Source organism: Salvelinus fontinalis, chromosome 22, assembly GCF_029448725.1.
Source record: "Salvelinus fontinalis isolate EN_2023a chromosome 22, ASM2944872v1, whole genome shotgun sequence".
NCBI lineage: Eukaryota > Metazoa > Chordata > Actinopteri > Salmoniformes > Salmonidae > Salvelinus > Salvelinus fontinalis.
The window spans coordinates 14,767,096-14,789,142 of record NC_074686.1 but is presented as its reverse complement, the minus strand read 5'-3'; the positions used below and the strand labels follow the sequence as shown (position 1 = coordinate 14,789,142).

Below are 22,047 nucleotides of genomic sequence, written 5' to 3'. Positions count from 1 at the left end.
ACACAATGTCAAATACAGGTAGCCTAGTCAAATAATTAACATCCAATCACATTAACCGTTACTCTCTCGCGGGAAACCTTCACTCTTGCGCAGACATTTTGAAACTAAACATGACAATTTGAAAAATTGAAGTGTCTTATATGGTGAGCTACCGAGTGTTTAGAACAGGCAAGCCTAATACTATATCTGATCCAGCGCAGTACGGTTTGGATTAGCATGGTAATGTGAAAAGGATAGAACTTTATACTAATACTTCCTGCTGCTGCGGATATGGCTGGGATAATGCTGGGGGGAAAGTCCAAAAAGTACACAGACAATGCCTTCATCAAACAACACTGTTTCACAGCACATCAGTGACATGGCAGGAGATGTTTTGAAACAATTACTGCTTCACATACAAGCCAGTGAATTCTATGCGTTACAGCTGGATGAGTCAACAGACATTGCACAGCTCATGGTATATGTCCGTTACGTTTTTATTTAACTAGGCAAGTCAGTTAAGAACAAATTCTTATTTTCAATGACAGCCCATTGTCATTGGGTTTAACTGCCTTGTTCAGGGGCAGAACAACAGATTTTTACCTTGTCAGCTCGGGCATTTGATCTTGCAACCTTTTGGTTACTAGTCCAACGCTCTAACCACTAGTCTACCTGCCACCCCTGTGGAAGACATCCTTTTCTGCAAACCACTGGAAACCAGGACAACATGAGAGGATATTTTTTAAGTACTGAGCAGCGTTGTGACGTCAAATGGACTTTGGTGGTTAATACGTGTTGGTATCTGTACTGATGGCGCAAAAGCCATGACAGGGAGACATAGAGGAGTGGTAACGTGCATGCAAGCAGTTGCTCCCGACACCACTTGGGTACACTGCAGCATCCACTGAGAGGCTCTTGCTGCCAAGGGAATGCCTGACAGCTTGAAAGACATTTTGGACATTACAGTGAAAATTGTTAACTTTGTTAAAGCAAGGCCCCTGAACTCTCGTGTATTTTCTGCACTATATGGGATGATATACAATGATATGGGGCAAAGTATTGACACGTTTTTAAAAAATTGAGAAACGATCATAAAGTTTTCTTTACTGACCATCATTTTCAATTGTCTGACCGCTTGCATGATGACGAGTTTCTCACACGACTGGCCTATCTGGGTGATGTTTTTTCTGGCCTGAATGATCTGAATCTAGGATAACAGCGACTCTCCACAACTATATTCAATGTGCGGGACCAAATTGAGTCTATGATTAAGAAGTTGGAGCTCTTCTCTGTCTGCATTAACAAGGACAACACACAGGTCTTTCCATCATTGTATGATTTTTTTGTGTGCAAATTAACTCAAGCTTACGGACAATGTCAAATGTGATATAGCGAAGCACCTGAGTGAGATGGGTGCGCAATTACGCAGGTACTTTCCCGAAACGGACAAAACGAACAACTGGATTCGTTATCCCTTTAATGCCATGCCTCCAGTTCACTTACCGATATCTGAACAAGAGAGCCTCGTTGAAATTGCAACAAGCGGTTCTGTGAAAATTGAATTTAACCAGAAGCTACTGTCAGATTTCTGGATAAGGCTGCGCTTAGAGTTTCTTGGCTTGGCAAATCGCGCTGTTAAGACACTGATGCCCTTTGCAACCACGTACCTATGTGAGAGTGGATTCTCAGCCCTCACTAGCATTAAAACTAAATGCAGGCACAGACTGTGTGGAAAATGATTTAAGACTGAGACTCTCTCCAATACAACCCAACATTGCAGTTATGTGCATCCTTTCAAGCACAGCATTCTCATTAACCTGTGGTGAGTCATTCACCATTTTTGATGAACAAAATATGGTTTTATATGTAGATGGTTAACTAAAGAGCAAAATAATTGATTATTATAATATTATTATTTGTGCCCTGGTCCTATAAGAGCTCTTTGTCACTTCCCACAAGCCGGGTTGTGACAAACTCACACTCATTCTTATGTGTAATAAATGTATTGTGTAGTGTGTGTGTGTGTGTGGCAGGCTTACAATGATGGCAAAATAAAACATTTGAGAGTGCGTTGACCCTGGTGCTAGAGAGGGTACGCGGCTGGAGGTTGAATGTTTGAAGGGGTACGGGAATTACTCTTCACCATCTGGCAGTCCGATGGACGAATCTGGGTTTGATGGATGCCAGGAAACGCTACATGTCCGAATGCATAGTGCTAACTGTAAGGTTTGGTAGAGGTGGAATAATGGTCTGGGGCTGTTTTTCATGGTTCGGCCTAGGCCCCTTAGTTCCAGTGAAAGGAAATCTTAATGCTGCAGAATACAATGACATTCTAGATGATTTTGTGCTTCCAACTTTGTGGCAACAGTTTGGGGAAGACCCTTTCCTGTTTCAGCATGACAATGCTCCCATGCACAAAGCGAGGTCCATACAGAAATGGTTTGTCGAGATCGGTTTGGAAGAACTTGATTGGCCTGCACAGAGCCCTGACCTTAACACCTTCGAGCACCTTTGGGATGAATTGGAATGCCTACTGCAAGCCAGGCCTAATCGCCCAACATCAGTGCTCAACCTCACTAACGCTCTTGTGGCTGAATGGAAACAAGTCCCCGCAGCAATGTTCCAACATCTAGTGGAAAGCCTTCCCAGAAGAGTGGAGGGACCAACTGTTCAGGGGCCTTTAGGTCAGACTTGACGCTCCGGTACCGCTTGCCGTGCGGTAGCAAAGAGAACAGTGTAACGCTCGTCGTTAGGTGGAAGAGAGGAGGACCGAAGCGCAGCGTGGTATGTTTCCATATTTATTGGAAACACTTAACAACACGAACAAAACAATAAACAGAAAATGAAACTAACGACGCTACAGACCTGAACATGTGAACATACAGACAACGAAGTACGCAATGAACAGGAACAATCACCCACAAACAAACAGTGAGAACAGCTTCCCTAAATATGGTTCCCAATCAGAGGAAACGTAAAACACCTGCCCCTGATTGAGAACCATATCAGGCTAGTTGACAACCCTAAACCAAACATAGAAACACATAACATAGAATGCCCACCCAGCTCACGTCCTGACCAACTAAACAAGACTAAACAAAGGAAATAAGGTCAGGAATGCGACAAACAGTCTATCAATGAGTGGCTGGAGTCTTCCTCTGACAACGCCAGTGTAGAGGCCTGGGCTATAGGCTATAGTTTCTTCTTTCTTTGCATGGGAAAAACACATTTCATGCAATTCTAATACACTTTATATGACTGGAGACGTTAGCAGAGTCTATTTTAATACGACAAATTACAGGGTAGCCTACTCCGCTGACACTGACAAACAATCAATCACATCTACTTTGTCCATATAATAGGCCAATGAGAAGGGGAGACACAAATACAATATGACGTCCATCTAAACTGGAGGAGGAAATTATTGTCCAAAAACTAACTTTTAAGTGGCACTGACCCAACAATGATAAAGAGTGGATGTGCGCACTCACCGGGGACATGGTCGATGTTCTCCACTGGTGCCGATAAGATACACTATAGGCCTATTGTTTTTTCGCTCAACTAAAATACTGATTAGAGTCTATTCATTGTCTTCTCTTTACAGCAATAGCCATTTGCTTTCCAACTATGTTTTCCCGCGATTGAATCTGTATGCTGTGTGTGGGATAAATAATATACATAACCAATATATATACACGCCACGAAATAATGCAAATGAACCCATAGACCGATAAGCATGACTGGTCCAATGTATTTAAATCAATTAATAGGCACAAAAGCATTATTTCGCAATATATATATTTTTCTTCTCCCGGACAATTTTATTTATCGTCTTTTCATTTTTTTATGGCCAAAAGCCGGCTATTACCAGCTAGCGGAAACCCTGGTGTGTGTGTGTATTAACGCTGTGTGTGTGTGTGTCCAGGCGGAGCTACGTGGGTGTTGAGCTGGTCCAGTGGCTGTATGAGCAGTGTGTGTATTAACGCTGTGTGTGTGTGTGTGTCCAGGCGGAGCTACGTGGGTGTTGAGCTGGTCCAGTGGCTGTGTGAGCAGTGTGTGTATGTGCACTGTCGGAGTATGGCCGTGCGCGTCTGGCAGGTCCTACTGGAGCTGGGCATCCTACTGTCTGGTGAGTATACACACACACACACACACTCTTCTTCTTACCCTGGCATTCCATCTGAGTCTGTCTGTGTGTGTGTTTCAGTGGACCAGCGCGTGGTGTTTGGGGACTCTAACTCCTACTACCAGTTCAGCTTTGAGGAGTGTGAGTCTGCAGCCTGCGAGTTCTGCGGCCTGGAGAAGGAGGCGTGGCCAGAGGCTGTTAGGCTTCTCCTACAGCTCGTCCCATACGTCCAGTTCAGAACTGGGTAATTGTGTGTGAACGTGTGTGTGAACGTGACCCAGTGTTGCCTGTGTGTTCCATGACCATCACCGTGTGTGTGAACGTGACCCAGTGTTGCCTGTGTGTTCCATGACCATCACCGTGTGTGTGAACGTGACACAGTGTTACCTGTGTGTTCCATGACCATCACCGTGTGTGTGAACGTGACCCAGTGTTGCCTGTGTGTTCCATGACCATCACCGTGTGTGTGAACGTGACCCAGTGTTGCCTGTGTGTTCCATGACCATCACCGTGTGTGTGAACGTGACCCAGTGTTGCCTGTGTGTTCCGTGACCATCACCGTGTGTGTGAATGTGACCCAGTGTTGCCTGTGTGTTCCATGACCATCACCGTGTGTGTGAACGTGACCCAGTGTTGCCTGTGTGTTCCATGACCATCACCGTGTGTGTGAACGTGACCCAGTGTTGCCTGTGTGTTCCATGACCATCACCGTGTGTGTGAACGTGACCCAGTGTTGCCTGTGTGTTCCATGACCATCACCGTGTGTGTGAACGTGACCCAGTGTTGCCTGTGTGTTCCATGACCATCACCGTGTGTGTGAACGTGACCCAGTGTTGCCTGTGTGTTCCATGACCATCACCGTGTGTGTGAATGTGACCCAGTGTTGCCTGTGTGTTCCATGACCATCACCGCGTGTGTGAACGTGTGTGTGTGAACGTGACTCAGTGTTGCCTGTGTGTGAACGTGACCATCACCGTGTGTGTTATAAGAGATACACATACACCAGAACATAAGTGAAAGCAGTGTTCCAACTCTGACAAGATTCTAATCTCGCTACATATTGTTAATCCCTTAGTTTTACTAAGGGATTAGTCAAACTAAGACAGACAGACAGACAGACAGACCTCTTCATTAGACTCTCTCTCTCTTTATAGCGGAATCTGGGTCCGTGTTGGGGTGTTCCGAGTGTCACACAGAATTCCAGTTCCCTCCGATAGAATTCCAACTCGTCCGTGTGGCATTCCAACTGAGCCCGCTACTGAACTCAATCTGTCACTCAGAGAGAGGGAGAATGGGAGGGAGGAGAGCGAACTGGAGAGAGAGGGGAAAAAACAGGGGGAGCGTGAGAAATGATAACTTCCGACGACAGAATAGGGAGGCACAAAGACAGAGAGGGATAATCTCTAACCACCCCTTCCTCTCCTCCCCTCGCCTTGTCCTCGTCTGTGTAGTCAGGAGGTAGAGCTGGAAGGAGGGAGGGACGGAAAGGGAGAGTGTGATGCCATCACTATCTGTCCTGCTACTGCATCCATGGTTGATCAGATCACACGCTCTCCCGCACACACATCCACACACACATGCACACACTGTCTTCCTCCTTCGCAACTGAAGCCACAGAAAAAATGTAAAGATATGCAAATTATTCTGGGAACAGTGGGAAGGTGTGTGTGTGAGAGTGAGATAGAGAGAGAGGGACTGTAAGTATACAAAATCTGTCTTCTAAAAGACAACACATTACATCAGAGGCCTGAGGGCACTTTGTTCTGCTGCTAAAGAGATTAGTTTACCCTAAAACACTGTCCTGTTGATATATACACACACACACACAGAAAAAACATGTACGCACATACACACACACTCACACACAGACAGAAGGAGGAAAAGAGAGAAGAGAGAGAACAAGGTCCTGTTTCCTGTTTAGAGCCAGTAGCAGTCGAGGTGGCAGTAGAGGTATCAGAGAGACAGTAGAGCAGGGCTATTCAACTAGAGTGCCTTTAAGAAAATATTCATACCCCTTGACTTATTCCAAAATGTGTTGTGTTACAGCCTGAATTAAAAATGGATTCAATTGTTTGTCTCACCCATCTACACACAATACCCCATAATGACAAAGTGAAAACATGTTTTTAGAAATCTTAGCAAATTTATTGAAAATGAAGTACAGAAATATCTTATTTACATACAGTACCAATCAAAAGTTTGGACATCTACTCATTCAAGGGTTTTTCTTTATTTGTACTATTTTCTACATTGTAGAATAATAGTGGCAACATCAAAACTATGAAATAGCACATATGGAATCATGTAGTAACCAAAAAAGTGTTAAACAAGTCCAAATATATTTGAACTTTTAACAAGGCACACCTGTTAACTTCTTATGGCTGCAGGGGCAGTATTGAGTAGCTTGGATGAAAGGTGCACAGAGGTGCCCAGAGTAAACGGCCTGCTCCTCAGTCATAGTTGCTAAAATATGCATATTATTCTTAGTATTGGATAGAAAGCACTCTGAAGTTTCTAAAACTGTTTGAATTATGTCTGTAAGTATAACAGAACTCATATGGCAGGCAAAAACCTGTGAAAAAATCCAAACAGGAAATGGAAATTCTGAGGCTGGTGGATTTTCAACCAAGCTCCCATTGAAATCCCAGCGAGATATGGATGAGTTTTCACTTCCTACGGCTTCCACTAGATGTCAACAGTCTGTAGAACCTTGTCTGATGACTCTACTCTGAAGGGGGGCCGGATGAGAGGAGAATTAGTCACCACTGCCATGAGGTGACCGTTCTTTGACCATGCGCGTTCACATAAGAGGGAGCTCCGTTCCATCGCTCATCTGAAGTCAATGTAATTCTCTGGTTGGAACGTTATTCAAGATTTATGTTAACAACATTCTAAAGATTGATTCAATACATCGTTTGACATGTTTCTACTGACTGTTACGGAACTTTTGGACATTTCGTCATGTTTTAGTGAATGCGCTTTGTGACTTTGGAATTGTTTACCAAATGCGCTAACCAAAGTAGCTAATTGGACATAAATAACGGACATTATCGAACAAATCAAGCATTTGGAAGGTAAGGGAATATTTATCATATAATTTCTGGTTTCTGTTGACTCCAACATGGCGGCTAATTTGACTATAGTTCTGAGCGCCGTCTCAGATTATTGCATGGTTTGCTTTTTCCGTAAAGTTTTTTTGAAATCTGACACAGGTTGCATTAAGGAGAGGTATATCTATAATTCCATGTGTATAACTTGTATTATCATCTACATTTATGATGAGTATTTCTGTTGAATAGATGTGGCTATGCACTATCACTGGATGTTTTTGGAACTAGTGAACGTAACACGCCAATGTAAATGTATATACTTTTTTTTATATAAATATGAACTTTATCAAACAAAACATGCATGTATTGTGTAACATGAAGTCATATGAGTGTCATCTGATGAAGATCATCAAAGGTTAGTAATTAATTTGATCTCTATTTGTGCTTTTTGTGACTGCTATCTTTGGCTGGAAAAATGGCTGTGCTTATTCTGTGGCTTGGTAGTGACCTAACATAATCGTTTGTGGGGCTTTCGCTGAAAAGCATATTTGAAATCGGACACTTTGGTGGGATTAACAACAAGATTACCTTTAAAATGGTATAAGACACATGTATGTCTGAGGAATTTTAATTATGAGATTTCTGTTGTTTTGAATTTGGCGCCCTGCACTTTCACTGGCTGTTGTCATATCATCCCGTTACCGGGATTGCAGCCATAAGAAGTTCATTGAAATGCATTCCAGGTGACTACCTCATGAAGCTGGTTGAGAGAATGCCAAGTGTGCAAAGCTGTCATCAAGGCAAAGGGTGGCTACTTTGAAGAATATAAGATATATTTTGATTTGTTTAACACTTTTTTTGGTTACTACATGATTCCATATGTGTTATTTCATAGTTATGTCTTCACTATTTTTCTACAATGTAGAAAATAGTACAAATAAAGAAAAACCCTTGAATGAGTTGGTGTGTCCAAAATGTTTGACTGGTACTGTAAATATTCACACACATGTTAGAATCACTTTTCACAGTCTTTCTGGGTAATTCTCTTTGCACACCTGGATTGAACAATATTTGCACATTATTGTTTTTTTTAAAGTGTGTGTGTGTGTGTTGTAGGTCTGAGGAGGACTCGGAGGGGAACAGAGATGTCTGCGGGGACAGCTTTCTCCAGATGAAAGCACTAGAGAGACTCACCTCCACGGTGTGTGTGTGTGTGCGTGCCTGCCTGCCTGCCTGTTTGTCTGACAGGAGCTGTCATTGAGTTTTCTGTATGTTCTACCCCTACAGGTCCAGAATGAGTTGGCTGCTGCTCTTGCCCGCAAGGCTCGCAAAGCCAGTGAGTTGGTTACTATATTACATGTGGTACTATATTATGTGTGTTAGTGATGCGCAGGTCAGCTGTTTGTTCCCCCGAAGCCACCTGCAACTGCTAATAACCCATCCTCAACCACTCAACTATATGTGATAAAGTGAGGTCACACCCGACCTTAACTCGCAACTAGAAAATGCACTGTACAGTCAGATTACGGAACAATTTGTTGACAGGGGATTTGGTAGGATTTCTTTTTTAAGCCTAATTTAGACGTTTGTGCATATAATTTCCAACATTTTGGTAGTCTATTTGTTAGTCAACATGTCTATAATTACATAGATGCAGCTTCTCTTCTGTCATTACTGCCCTAGAAGACCAAATAAACTCTTGCTCACCAGAATAATGTTAGATATCGATGAATGCTTCAATGTAGTTCACATCGGTAAAGTTTTCTCTTTCGTCTCTGCTTGTCTTGCACAGCAGACGTTTAGGGACCAGGGAGAAAATGCAATAACATATATTTTTTAAATGGCATCAGTTTGACCGGTTTTAAGGAAATTAAAAGCATGTGAATACGACCCAACATGTTTTCTGATAAGATTTCAGTTCGACATGGAGGTATATTTTATGTGGTTGAAATGCACATGATTTTATGTGGTTGATAGCACATTTACAGACGGTCCCTAACCTCGCATTCATTCTCTCAAGACGAAATCATATTCCTCCACTCCTGTTCCCGAGTCAAAATGTACATTTGGTGTATCATTTTACAGCAAGAAATGCTTCATTCTGCAGGAATTCATATTAGGCTATGTGAGAGGTTATAGTCCTATAATCAGTGTCCAGATTTCAGTTGCTATTCCATTTAACATATCTAAACAGTACAGATCCCTTTGACGTGCATATTTGAAGTCCCTGCCTTGTGACTGTCGAATTTGTATAGCGCCTCTCACCATCATCACACATAACATATAATCCTATTTTACCACTTCACCAAATCTTTACCAAACATTACTTTTCTGGCCTCCCCTTCTCTTTATTTTCAACTCTCCATTTTGCAGCGTTACTATTATTGAATTCAATGCCGACATTGTCCTTTTTGCCTCAGTGGATCGACGTTAACTATTTTTGCTTAAATTCCCAAAAGCATTTGGCGATTGGCGTGTATTTGGCACGTGTACAGTTAGGCCCTAAAGCTTAGGCTTACGTACTAATGACAGTTAAAAAGAATGAAAGAAAAACCTCACTGTAGCCTATAGATTTGAATTGCACATGAATGATACATTTATGGATTTTTAATGCATTGTTTTCTCTTTATTCAACCCGCACTTCACCCACCCGCCCTTCATCCACACAATATTTCATGACCCTAAACCCGCTCGCCCTACAGATATATCCACGGGGACTGCGGGTTATGAGTCAACCTGTGCATCACTATTGTGTGTTACTACAGTATGTTGGGGCAAATAAAACCTTAGTTATAGGTGATTAGTCCTGACAGCTGTCAATCTAACATACTGTGTTGTGATTGGTTGCAGTGGCAGAGCAGGGTGGCCAAGAGTCACCAGACTCCACCCCTCGACAGACACCCACACCCAACGAGGAGAACACCATGGTAGGATACACACACATACTGGCATACCGGACACCCCCGAAGGGAGTTGTGCTTCAAATGCATCAGTTCTGCAACATCTTTTTAATTGAGCCTCTCATTCTCCTTAATTGCTGAGATGAACTGCATAGGAAGCTCTGGGGACAGGTCGTCTGGACAGCCAATGTGTCACGTTCCTGACCTGTTTTCCTTGTTTTTGTATGTGTTTAGTTGGTCAGGGCGTGAGTTGGGGTGGGCATTCTATGTTATGTGTTTCTATGTTGGGTTAAATGTGTTGCCTGATATGGTTCTCAATTAGAGGCAGGTGTTTGACGTTTCCTCTGATTGAGAACCATATTAAGGTAGGCTGTTCTCACTGTTTGTTTGTGGGTGATTTTTCCTGTGTCTGTGTCTGTCGCACCACACGGGACTGTTTCGTTTTCGTTCGTTTGGTTAGTCTGTTCCTGTTCGTGCGTTCTTCGTGTTATGTAAGTTCGTTTGTTCAGGTCTGTTGACTTCGTTTATTGTTTTGTAGTTTGTTCAAGTATATTTTCGCTTTCGTTATTATTATTAAAATCATCATGTATTCCACCTACGCTGCATTTTGGTCCAATCCTTCTCGCCTCTCCTCATTCGAGGAGGAGGAAAAATATGACGACCGTTACACAATGAATTGGCAGATGCAAACAGATTATCATATTTAGCAGTTCTTGAGGGCTTGAAAAAAAGTGGTTTGCGAGTTATGTGGTTGCAATATCAACAGTCTCTTATCTCTGGTATATCTTGGCATGCATCATTCAAGACTACGTTTAAATTGTTTGCAGCGCATTGGACATACAGTGGGGAGAACAAGTATTTGATACACTGCCGATTTTGCAGGTTTTCCTACTTACAAAAATCCAGAAAATCACATTGTATGATTTTTAAGTAATTCATTTGCATTTTTTTGCATGACATAAATATTTGATCACCTACCAACCAGTAAGAATTCCGGCTCTCACAGACGTGTTCGTTTTTCTTTAAGAAGCCCTCCTGTTCTCCACTCATTACCTGTATTAACTGCACCTGTGTGACCTCGTTACCTGTATAAAAGACACCTGTCCACACACTCAAACAGACTCCAACCTCTCCACAATGGCCAAGACCAGAGAGCTGTGTAAGGACATCAGGGATACAATTGTAGACCTGCACAAGGCTGGGATGGGCTACAGGACAATAGGCAAGCAGCTTGGTGAGAAGGCAACAACTGTTGGCGCAATTATTAGAAAATGGAAGAAGTTCAAGATGACGGTCAATCACCCTCGGTCTGGGGCTCCATGCAAGATCTCACCTCGTGGGGCATCAATGATCATGAGGAAGGTGAGGGATCAGCTCAGAACTACACGGCAGGACATGGTCAATGACCTGAAGAGAGCTGGGACCACAGTCTCAAAGAAAACCATTAGTAACACACTACGCCGTCATGGATTAAAATCCTGCAGCGCACGCAAGGTCCCCCTGCTCAAGCCAGCGCATGTCCAGGCCCGTCTGAAGTTTGCCAATGACCATCTGGATGATCCAGAGGAGGAATGGGAGAAGGTCATGTGGTCTGATGAGACAAAAATAGAGCTTTTTGGTCTAAACTCAACTCGCCGTGTTTGGAGGAAGAAGGATGAGTACAACCCCAAGAACGCCATCCCAACCGTGAAGCATGGAGGTGGAAACATCATTATTTGGGATGCTTTTCTGCAAAGGGGACAGGACGACTGCACCGTATTGAGGGGAGAATGGATGGGGCCATGTGTCGCGAGATCTTGGCCAACAACCTCCTTCCCTCAGTAAGAGCATTGAAGATGGGTCGTGGCTGGGTCTTCCAGCATAACAACAACCCGAAACACACAGCCAGGGCAACTAAGGAGTGGCTCTGCAAGAAGCATCTCAAGGTCCTGGAGTGGCCTAGCCAGTCTCCAGACCTGAACCCAATAGAAAATCTTTGGAGGGAGCTGAAAGTCCGTATTGCCCAGCGACAGCCCCGAAACCTGAAGGATCTGGAGAAGGTCTGTATGGAGGAGTGGGCCAAAATCCCTGCTGCAGTGTGTGCAAACCTGGTCAAGAACTACAGGAAACGTATGATCTCTGTAATTGCAAACAAAGGTTTCTGTACCAAATATTAAGTTCTCCTTTTCTGATGTATCAAATACTTATGTCATGCAATAAAATGCAAATGAATTACTTAAAAATCATACAATGTGATTTTCTGGATTTTTGTTTTAGATTCCGTCTCTCACAGTTGAAGTGTAGCTATGATAATAATTACAGACCTCTACATGCTTTGTAAGTAGGAACACCTGCAAAATCGGCAGTGTATCAAATACTTGTTCTCCCCACTGTAGGCCTATAATGCACAATGTTTCAGGAAAGACTCTCTGGGTTGGCAATACTCAGTATAGAAAACAGTCGGGCCCGCAACCTTGACCTGTAGGCTGTGGTGAAAACATTTGCACCCAAAAAAGGAGGATTTATGGAGACCAGGGGAGCCTCTCAAGTTGGATTTAATTTAATTTACCTTAAGTTTGCAGCCCATTTGTGTAGGCAACTAGCCAGACAAAACCCGATGAGTTCAATAATAAATATTGGCTCAATTTATCCTCAAGCAAACTACTCTTTTCCTCATTGTGTCACGGCTGTCGTAAGAAGAAGACCAAGGTGCAGCGTGGTGAGCGTACATTTTCTCATTTATTCAAAATGACGCCGACAAAACAATAAACAATACAAAACAAACCGTGAAGCTCCAAAAGGCTATGTGCCCTAAACAAAGTCAACTTCCCACAAAGACAGGTGGGAAAAAAGGCTACCTAAGTATGGTTCCCAATCAGAGACAACAATAGACAGCTGTCCCTGATTAAGACCCATACCCGGCCAAAACAAAGAAATACAAAACATAGAAAAATGAACATAGAATGCCCACCCAAATCACACCCTGACCAAACCAAAATAGAGACATAAAAAGCTCTCTAAGGTCAGAGCGTGACACATTTTTGGGCTATTTGGTGTGTCATTTTTATAATAAGTTTATAAGTAGTAGCTAAATAGCAGGTAAATACGGTATATAGCTATTAGAGGTCGACCGATTATGATTTTTCAATGCCGGTACCGATACCGATTATTGGAGGACCAAAAAAGCCGATACCGATTAATCGACCGATTTCTTCTTTTTTTTAACATTTATTTATTTGTAATAATGACAATTACAACAATTCTGAATGAACACTTTTATTTTAACTTAACCTCTCTGGAATATGTGGGAAGGTACCCACTGGCCAAAAGCCAGAAAAAATGTAGCGAGCCAAATTCAAATATATTACTATAAAAATCTATCTTTCATGAATCACACATGAAAGACACCAAATTAAAGCTACAGATGTTGTGAATCCAGCCAACGTGTCTGATTTCAAAAATGTACGGGGGATTTACGGGGAAAGCACACCAAACGATTATGTTAGCTCAGTACATAGCCACAGAAAAACACAGCCATTTTCCCAGCAAAAGATAGTAGTCACAAAAAGCAGAAATAGAAATAAAATGAATCACTAACCTTTGATGATCTTCATCAGATGACACTCATAGGACATCATGTTACACAATACATTTATGTTTTGTTCGATAATGTGCATATTTATATCCACAAATCTCGGTTTACATTGGCGCCATGTTCAGTAATGCCTCCAAAATATCCGGAGAAATTGCAGAGAGCCACGTCAAATAACAGAAATACTCATCATAAACCTTGATGAAAGATACATGTTTTACATATAATTAAAGATACACTTGTTCTTAATGCAATCGCTGTGTCAGATTTCAAAAAAACTTTACGTAAAAAGCACACTATGCAATAATCTGAGACGGCTCTCAGATTTAACAACATTTGCCATGTTGGAGTCAACAGAAATACGAAATTACATCATAAATATTCCCTTACCTTTGATCATCATCATTCACCAGAATGCACTCCAAGGAATCCTAGTTCCACAATAAATCGTTATTTTGTTCGATAATGTCCATTACTTATGTCCAAGTAGCTACTTTTGCTAGCATGTATAGTACACGTGTCCAAACGCTCGCGCAGATGCAGGCAAACGTCGTACGAAAACTTCAAAAAGTTATATTACAAGTTGAATAAACTGGTATAAGTAAGTAGAGAATCAATCTTCAGGATGTTATCATATATACAATAACGTTCCAACCGGAGCATTCCTTCATGTCTGTAGAAGTTATGGAACGCAAGGCGATCATGAGGAAAGCGCGTGACCAGGAACTGGTAATCTGCCAGACCACTGACTCATTCCCCTCCCATCCGGCCCCACAACACAGCATAAACTTCATTCAACGTTCTACCGACTGTTGACATCTAGTGGAGTAGGAGCGTAGGAAGTGCAAACAGATCCATATATTACAGGGAATTGAATAGGCGATGAGTTTAACATCGACCAGCCTCACATTTCTCACTTCCTGTTTGGATTTTTTCTCAGGTTTTTGCCTGCCATATGAGTTCTGTTATACTCACAGACATCATTCAAACAGTTTTAGAAACTTCAGAGTGTTTTCTATCCAATAGTAATAATAATATGCATATATTAGCATCTGGGACAGAGTAGGAGGCTGTTCACTATGGGCACGCAATTCATCCAAAAGTGAAAATGCTGCCCCCTATTTCAAAGAAGTTAATATAATACATCAATCAAATCAATTTAGCCTCAAATAAATAATGAAACATGTTCAATTTGGTTTAAATAATGCAAAAACAAAGTGTTGGAGAAGAAAGTAAAAGTGCAATATGTGCCATGTAAAAAAGCCAACGTTTAAATTCCTTGCTCAGAACATGAGAACATATGAAAGCTGGTGGTTCCTTTTAACACGAGTCTTCAATATTCCCAGGTAAGAAGTTTTAGGTTGTAGTTATTATAGGAATTATAGGACTATTTCTCCCTATACCATTTGTATTTCATATACCTTTGACTATTGGATGTTCTTATAGGCACTTTAGTATTGCCAGTGTAACAGTATAGTTTCCGTCCCTCTCCTCACCCCTACCTGGGCTCGAACCAGGAACACATTGAAAACAGCCACCCTCTAAGCATCGTTATCCATTGCTCCACAAATGCTGCGGCCCTTGCAGAGCAAGGGGAACAACTACTTCAAGGTCTCAGAGCGAGTGCCGTCACCGATTGAAACGCTATTAGCGCGCACCCCGCTAACTAGCTAGCCATTTCACATCGGTTACACCATCCTAATCTCGGGAGTTGATAGGCTTGAAGTCATAAACAGCTCAACGCTTGAAGCACAACGAAGAGCTGCTGGCAAACGCACGAAAGTGTTGTTTGAATGAATGCTTACGAGCCTGCTGCTGCCTACCACCGCTCAGTCAGACTGCTCTATCAAATATCAAATCATAGACTTAATTATAACATAATAACACACAGAAATACGAGCCTTAGGTCATTAATATGGTAAAATCCGGAAACTATCATTTCGAAAACAAAATGTTTATTCTTTCAGTGAAATACGGAACCGTTCCGTATTTTATCTAATGGGTGGCATCCTTAAGTCTAAATATTGCTGTAACATTGCACAACCTTCAATGTTATGTCATAATTATGTACAATTCTGGCAGATTAATTACGGTCTTTGTTAGGAATAAATGGTCTTCACACAGTTCGCAACGAGCCAGGCGGCCCAAACTGCTGCATGTACCCTGACTGCTTGCACGGAACGTAAGAGAAGTGACACAATTTCCCTAGTTAAAAGAAAGTCATATTAGCAGGCGATATTAACTAAATATGCAGGTTTAAACATATATACTTGTGTATTGATTTTAAAGAAAGGCATTGATGTTTATGGTTAGGTACACATAGGTGCAAAGACAGTGCTTTTTTCGCAAATGAGCTTGTTATATCATCACCCATTTGGAGAAGTAGGCTGTGATTCGATGAGAAATGAACAGGCACCGCATCGATTATATGCAACGCAGGACACGCTAGATAAACTAGTAATGTCATCAACCATGTGTAGTTAACTAGTGATTATGTTAAGGTTGATTGTTTTTTATAAGTTTAAAACTTCTTACGCCTAGGGTTCCGCTAGCGGAACAACATCTGCTGAAAAGGCAGAGCGCGAAATTCAAAAATATTTTGGGGAAATATTTAACTTTCATACATTCACAAGTGCAATACACCAAATTTACATTACATTTTAGTCATTTAGAAGATGCTCTTATCCAGAGCGACTTACAGCAGAGTGCATACATTTTATTACATTTTTTTTTACATACTGAGACAAGGATATCCCCTACCGGCCAAACCCTCCCTAACCCGGACGACGCTATGCCAATTGTGCGTCGCCCCACGGACCTCCCGGTTGCGGCCGGCTGCGACAGAGCCTGGGCGCGAACCCAGCCCAGCCTGGGCGCGAACCCAGAGACTCTGGTGGCGCAGCGAGCACTGCGATGCAGTGCCCTAGACCACTGCGCCACCCGGGAGGTACGGGTGCTATTAAAGCTTAACTTCCTGTTAATCTACCCATCGTGTCCGATTTAAAAAAGGCTTTACAGCGAAAGCACACCATATAATTATGTTAGGTCAGAGCCTAGTCACAAAAAACATACAGCCATTTTCCAGCCAAAGAGAGGATACATCGTTTGACATGTTTCTACGAACTGTTATATAACTTTTGGAACTTTTCGTCTGAACTTTTGCCTGGACTTGCCTGTGCCTCGTGAGTTTGGATTGTGAACTAAACACGCTAACAAAAAGGAGGTATTTGGACATAAATGATGGACTTTATCGAACAAAACAAACATTTATTGTGGAACTGGGATTCCTGGGAGTGCATTCTGATGAAGACCATTTAAGGTAAGTGAATATTTATAATGCTATTTCTGACATCTGTTGACTCCACAACATGGCGGGTACATGTATGGCTTGTTTTTGTGTCTGAGCTCCGTACTCAGATTATTGGATGGTGTGCTTCTTTCGTAAAGCTTTTTTGAAATCTGACACAGCGGTTGCATTAAGGAGAAGTATATATTTTATTCTGTGCATAACACTTGTATCTTTTATCAAAGTTTATGATGAGTATTTCTGTAAATTTATGTGGCTCTCTGAAAATTCGCAAGATGTTTTCGAGGCACAACATTACTGACCATAACGCGCCAATGTAAACTGAGATTTTTGGATATAAATATGAACTTGATCGAACAAAACATACATGTATTGTGTAACATGTTGTCCCGGGAGTGTTATCTGATGAAGAATATCAAAGGTTAGTGATTAATTGTATCTCCATTTCTGCTTTTTTGACTCCTCTCTTTGGTTGGAAAATTGCTGTATGCTTTCTGTGACTAGTTGCTGACCTAACATAATGATATGTTCTGCTTTCGCCGAAAAGCCTTTTTGTAATCGGACACTGTGGTTGGATTAACGAGAATTTTATCTTTATGTTTGAGAAATTTGAATTATGAGATTTCTGTTGATTGAATTTGGCGCCCTGCAATTTCATTGGCTGTTGGTGAGGGTAGCGGAACCCCGTTCCTAGACAGGTTAACTGACTTGCCTAGTTAAATAAAGATAAACAAAAGATAAAATGTTTTAAAAATCGTCCACAATCGTTGTCCAAAAATGCCGATTACCAATTGTTATGAAAACTTGAAATCGGCCCTAATTAATAGGCCATGCCGATTAATCGATTAATCGACCTCTAATAGCTATAGATAGATAGTAGACTGAATAATGAAACAATCCATAGTAAGCTAGTGTTTTGAGGGTGGACTGACTGTATTATTGGTCATTAATAGACTGGTTTTACGCACAACAACTTTCTATCCGAGCTGGAAGAGAGCACGAGGATGGCTCATGTCATGCAGGTTCAGGTAGCCTATACAGGACAGTTTTATATTATAAAACATATATTGGTAGCTGATTAGTATGCTGTTACAGCAAAAATATGTTTTACAATCTGCCATGTTTGAATTTCCAACTTTACTGAACAAGTAATTACATTATTGCCACCAGCCAGCAGTCTAAAAATGGCAGCATTGTGATACACACACACACACACACACACACACACACACACACACACACACACACACACACACACACACACACACACACACAGGAGAGGGAAGGATGGGAGGAGCGGACAAGAGAGGAAAGTAGAATATACTGAATAAACCTTTTACACTCCTTCAATAATGAATTCCCTCCATCACGTGTGTGCGTGTTTACTTGGCTGTTCTGTTTTTGAGTGAGGAAGTAGAAGAGGGGAGACAGGACTTTGGGTTGTGGCTCAGAGTGTGTTGTTATCAGGGGTGTTTTCTTTGTAAACAATGGTTTGCGGGAAGGTGTGTGTGTGTGGTGGCGGCGGCACCGTGGGATAGTTTCACTCGCGGGAAGTACACTGCTCACAGCCAATCCACACACACACACACACTGTGTAGAGACCAATGTAAATAAACTGTCCATATTGCCTTACTGATGATACCATCATATTCCAAAGGGATCTCCTCCATCCCAAATATAACCTGCCCCCACAACAACAGAGTATTGCTAAGAACACCTCCCCCTTTCTCCTCCACACATCCACACTGGCCCATCGAAGCCCACAGCTCCAGACGTGGTGTTTCTAAAGCCAGGGCTCTGCTAGGGAGGACACGACACTACGTTTCTGAAGAACAGACAGAGACAGACGTGGTGTTTCTAAAGCTAGGGCGCTGCTAGGGAGGACACGACACTACGTTTCTGAAGAACACACAGAGACAGACGTGGTGTTTCTAAAGCCAGGGCTCTGCTAGGGAGGACACGACACTACGTTTCTGAAGAACAGACAGAGACAGACGTGGTGTTTCTAAAGCTAGGGCGCTGCTAGGGAGGACACGACACTACGTTTCTGAAGAACACACAGAGACAGACGTGGTGTTTCTAAAGCTAGGGCTCTGCTAGGGAGGACACGACACTACGTTTCTGAAGAACACACAGAGACAGACGTGGTGTTTCTAAAGCCAGGGCTCTGCTAGGGAGGACACGACACTACGTTTCTGAAGAACAGACAGAGACAGACGTGGTGTTTCTAAAGCTAGGGCGCTGCTAGGGAGGACACGACACTACGTTTCTGAAGAACAGACAGAGACAGACGTGGTGATTCTAAAGGTAGGGCGCTGCTAGGGAGGACACGACACTACGTTTCTGAAGAACAGACAGAGACAGACGTGGTGTTTCTAAAGGTAGGGCGCTGCTAGGGAGGACACGACACTACGTTTCTGAAGAACAGACAGAGACAGACACAGTGTTTCTAAAGCCAGGGCTCTGCTAGGGAGGACACGACACAACGTTTCTGAAGAACACACAGAGACAGACGTGGTGTTTCTAAAGCCAGGGCTCTGCTAGGGAGGACACGACACTACGTTTCTGAAGAACACACAGAGACAGACGTGGTGTTTCTAAAGCCAGGGCTCTGCTAGGGAGGACACGACACTACGTTTCTGAAGAACACACAGAGACACAGACACAGACAGATACACAGATACAGACAGATACACAGATACAGACAGAGAATAGAAAGAGAGGGCGCGCAACAGAGAGTGAGAGAAAGCCATCACCTACAGAGAAATTAACATGGAGAAGAGCCCTCTAATCCAAGCTGATCATGGTGCTCCGTTCACACCACAAACCGACCCCACAGAGCCCCAGGACAGCAACACGATTAGAGCCAACCAAATCATGAGAAAACCAAAAGATAATTACTTGACACATACGAAAGAATTTACAAAAAATCTGAGCAAACTAGAATGCTATTTGGCTCTAAACAGAGAGTACACAGTGGCAGAATATCTGACCACTGTGACTGACCCAAAATTAAGGAAAGCTTTGACTATGTACAGACTCAGTGAGCATAGCCTTGCTATTGAGAAAGGCAGACCTGGCTCTCAAGAGAAGACAGGCTATGTGCACATTGCCCACAAAATGAGGTGGAAACTGAGCAGCACTTCTTAACCTCACCAAATGTATGACCATACTAGAGACAAATATTTAACAAACATTACACAGACCCACAAAGAATTTGAAAACAAATCCAAATTTGATAAACTCCCATATCTATTGGGTGAAATACAACAGTGTGCAATCACAGCAGCAAGATTTGTGATCTATTGCCACAAGGATTGGGCAATCAGCGGAAAACAAACACCATTGTAAATACAACCTATATTTATGTTTATTTATTTTCCCTTTTGTACTTCAACTATTTGCACATCATTACAACACTGTATATAGACATAATATGACATTTGAAATGTCTTTATTCTTTTGGAACTTTTGTGTAATGTTTACTGTTAATTTTTTATTGTTTATTTCACTTTTGTTTATTATCTATTTCACTTGCTTTGACAATGTAAACATATGTTTCCCATGCCAATAAAGCCCCTTAAATTGAATTTGAAATTGAATCGAGAGCGAGACACACAGAGAGACCGAGAGAGAGACTGAGAGAGAAAGAGAGAGAGAGACACACACAGAGAGAGAGACACACAGAGAGAGAGACACACACAGAGAGACACAGCGAGAGAGAGAGAGAGAGAGACACAGCGAGAGAGAGACACAGAGAGACACAGAGACAGATAGAGAGACACTGACAGAGAGAGAGAGAGTATTACTATTACTATTATTACTATATATACTATTCCAAATAGTAGTGGTATGGGTGGTAATGGTAATGATAGCAGTTTAATGATGGTGGTGGTGGTAGTGGTGGTAAGGATGATAGTAGTTGTAGTACCGATGTAATGGTGAATATGACCGTTATTTAGTTATAAGTTAGTTATAGTTAAAAATATATATTTTTTATTACAATGTATATTGTATACATTGTTGCTTTGGCAATATTGACACAATGTTTTTCATGCCAATAAAGCAGCTTGAATTTGACATTTGAATTTGAATTTGAGAGACACAGAGACTGACAGAGAGACACAGGAGACTGACAGAGAGACACAGAGAGAGAGAGAGAGAGAGACACAGGGATTATTTAGTGTTATTTCCTCTCTTTCTCAGTGATTTACAGAGACCCTGAGACAGACAGAAAGACTAGCTGACAGACCGTGAGAGTGGGGTAGATTTGATCCAAAAGTTATTTTGGGGTGTTACCTACCTTTATATTTAACCTCTCACCTCTAACCCTGTGACCTGATGATGTCGTTGGGCTGTGGACTAAGCTACCTGTTCTCTGCCCCCCTCCTTACAGCTAGGGGGGGTGTGTTCGCTCCGTGGCAACATGGGGAGTGTGTGTGTGCGGCCGGACGGTGTGTGTGGCCGCGAGGAGCTGACGAGACTAGAGCTGGTCCAGAGACTGGCTAAGGACGGCTGCAGACTGCTTCAGAACCCTAACTACAGAGTACCAGACCACCGCAACCCCAGCGTGAGTACACACACACACACCCTCTGACAAACAAACTTCTGAATAATATATTTTGTGATTGTATACTCTAACTTCACGTCAGTGTTTTACAACGTGTCTGTGTGTGTTTGTGAGGGGGTATATGTGTGGATGTATATTTTACGGACTTCCTTTCAAACCCTTCGTTTCCTTTCCACCCCTCTACGTATGTCATCCAGTCATCTGTGAGAAGTTGGAACATTCTGTCTCTCTAGTATATAACATTCTGTCTCTAGTATACAACATTCTGTCTCTAGTATATAACATTCTGTCTCTCTAGTATATAACATTCTGTCTCTAGTATATAACATTCTGTCTCTCCAGTATATAACATTCTGTCTCTAGTATATAACATTCTGTCTCTCTAGTATATAACATTCTGTCTCTCTAGTATATAACATTCTGTCTCTAGTATATAACATTCTGTCTCTAGTATACAACATTCTTTCTCTCTAGTATATAACTTTCTGTCTCTCTAGTATATAACATTCTGTCTCTCTAGTATATAACTTTCTGTCTCTAGTAT

At 42.1% G+C, this 22,047-nt stretch overlaps 1 protein-coding gene across 2 annotated transcripts in view; it reads left to right on the top strand.

The window, feature by feature from the left end:
- LOC129819916 (rap guanine nucleotide exchange factor 5-like) overlaps positions 1–22,047 on the top strand; it is an 81,253-nt gene that overhangs the window by 19,374 nt on the left and 39,832 nt on the right. For both annotated transcript variants that reach the window (XM_055876613.1, XM_055876612.1), the window contains exons 4-9: positions 3,987–4,108; positions 4,187–4,349; positions 8,272–8,356; positions 8,443–8,491; positions 10,006–10,082; positions 21,330–21,503. In XM_055876613.1, coding sequence (XP_055732588.1) covers positions 3,987–4,108; positions 4,187–4,349; positions 8,272–8,356; positions 8,443–8,491; positions 10,006–10,082; positions 21,330–21,503 — 670 coding nt within the window. The remainder of the gene's footprint in view (positions 1–3,986; positions 4,109–4,186; positions 4,350–8,271; positions 8,357–8,442; positions 8,492–10,005; positions 10,083–21,329; positions 21,504–22,047) is intronic.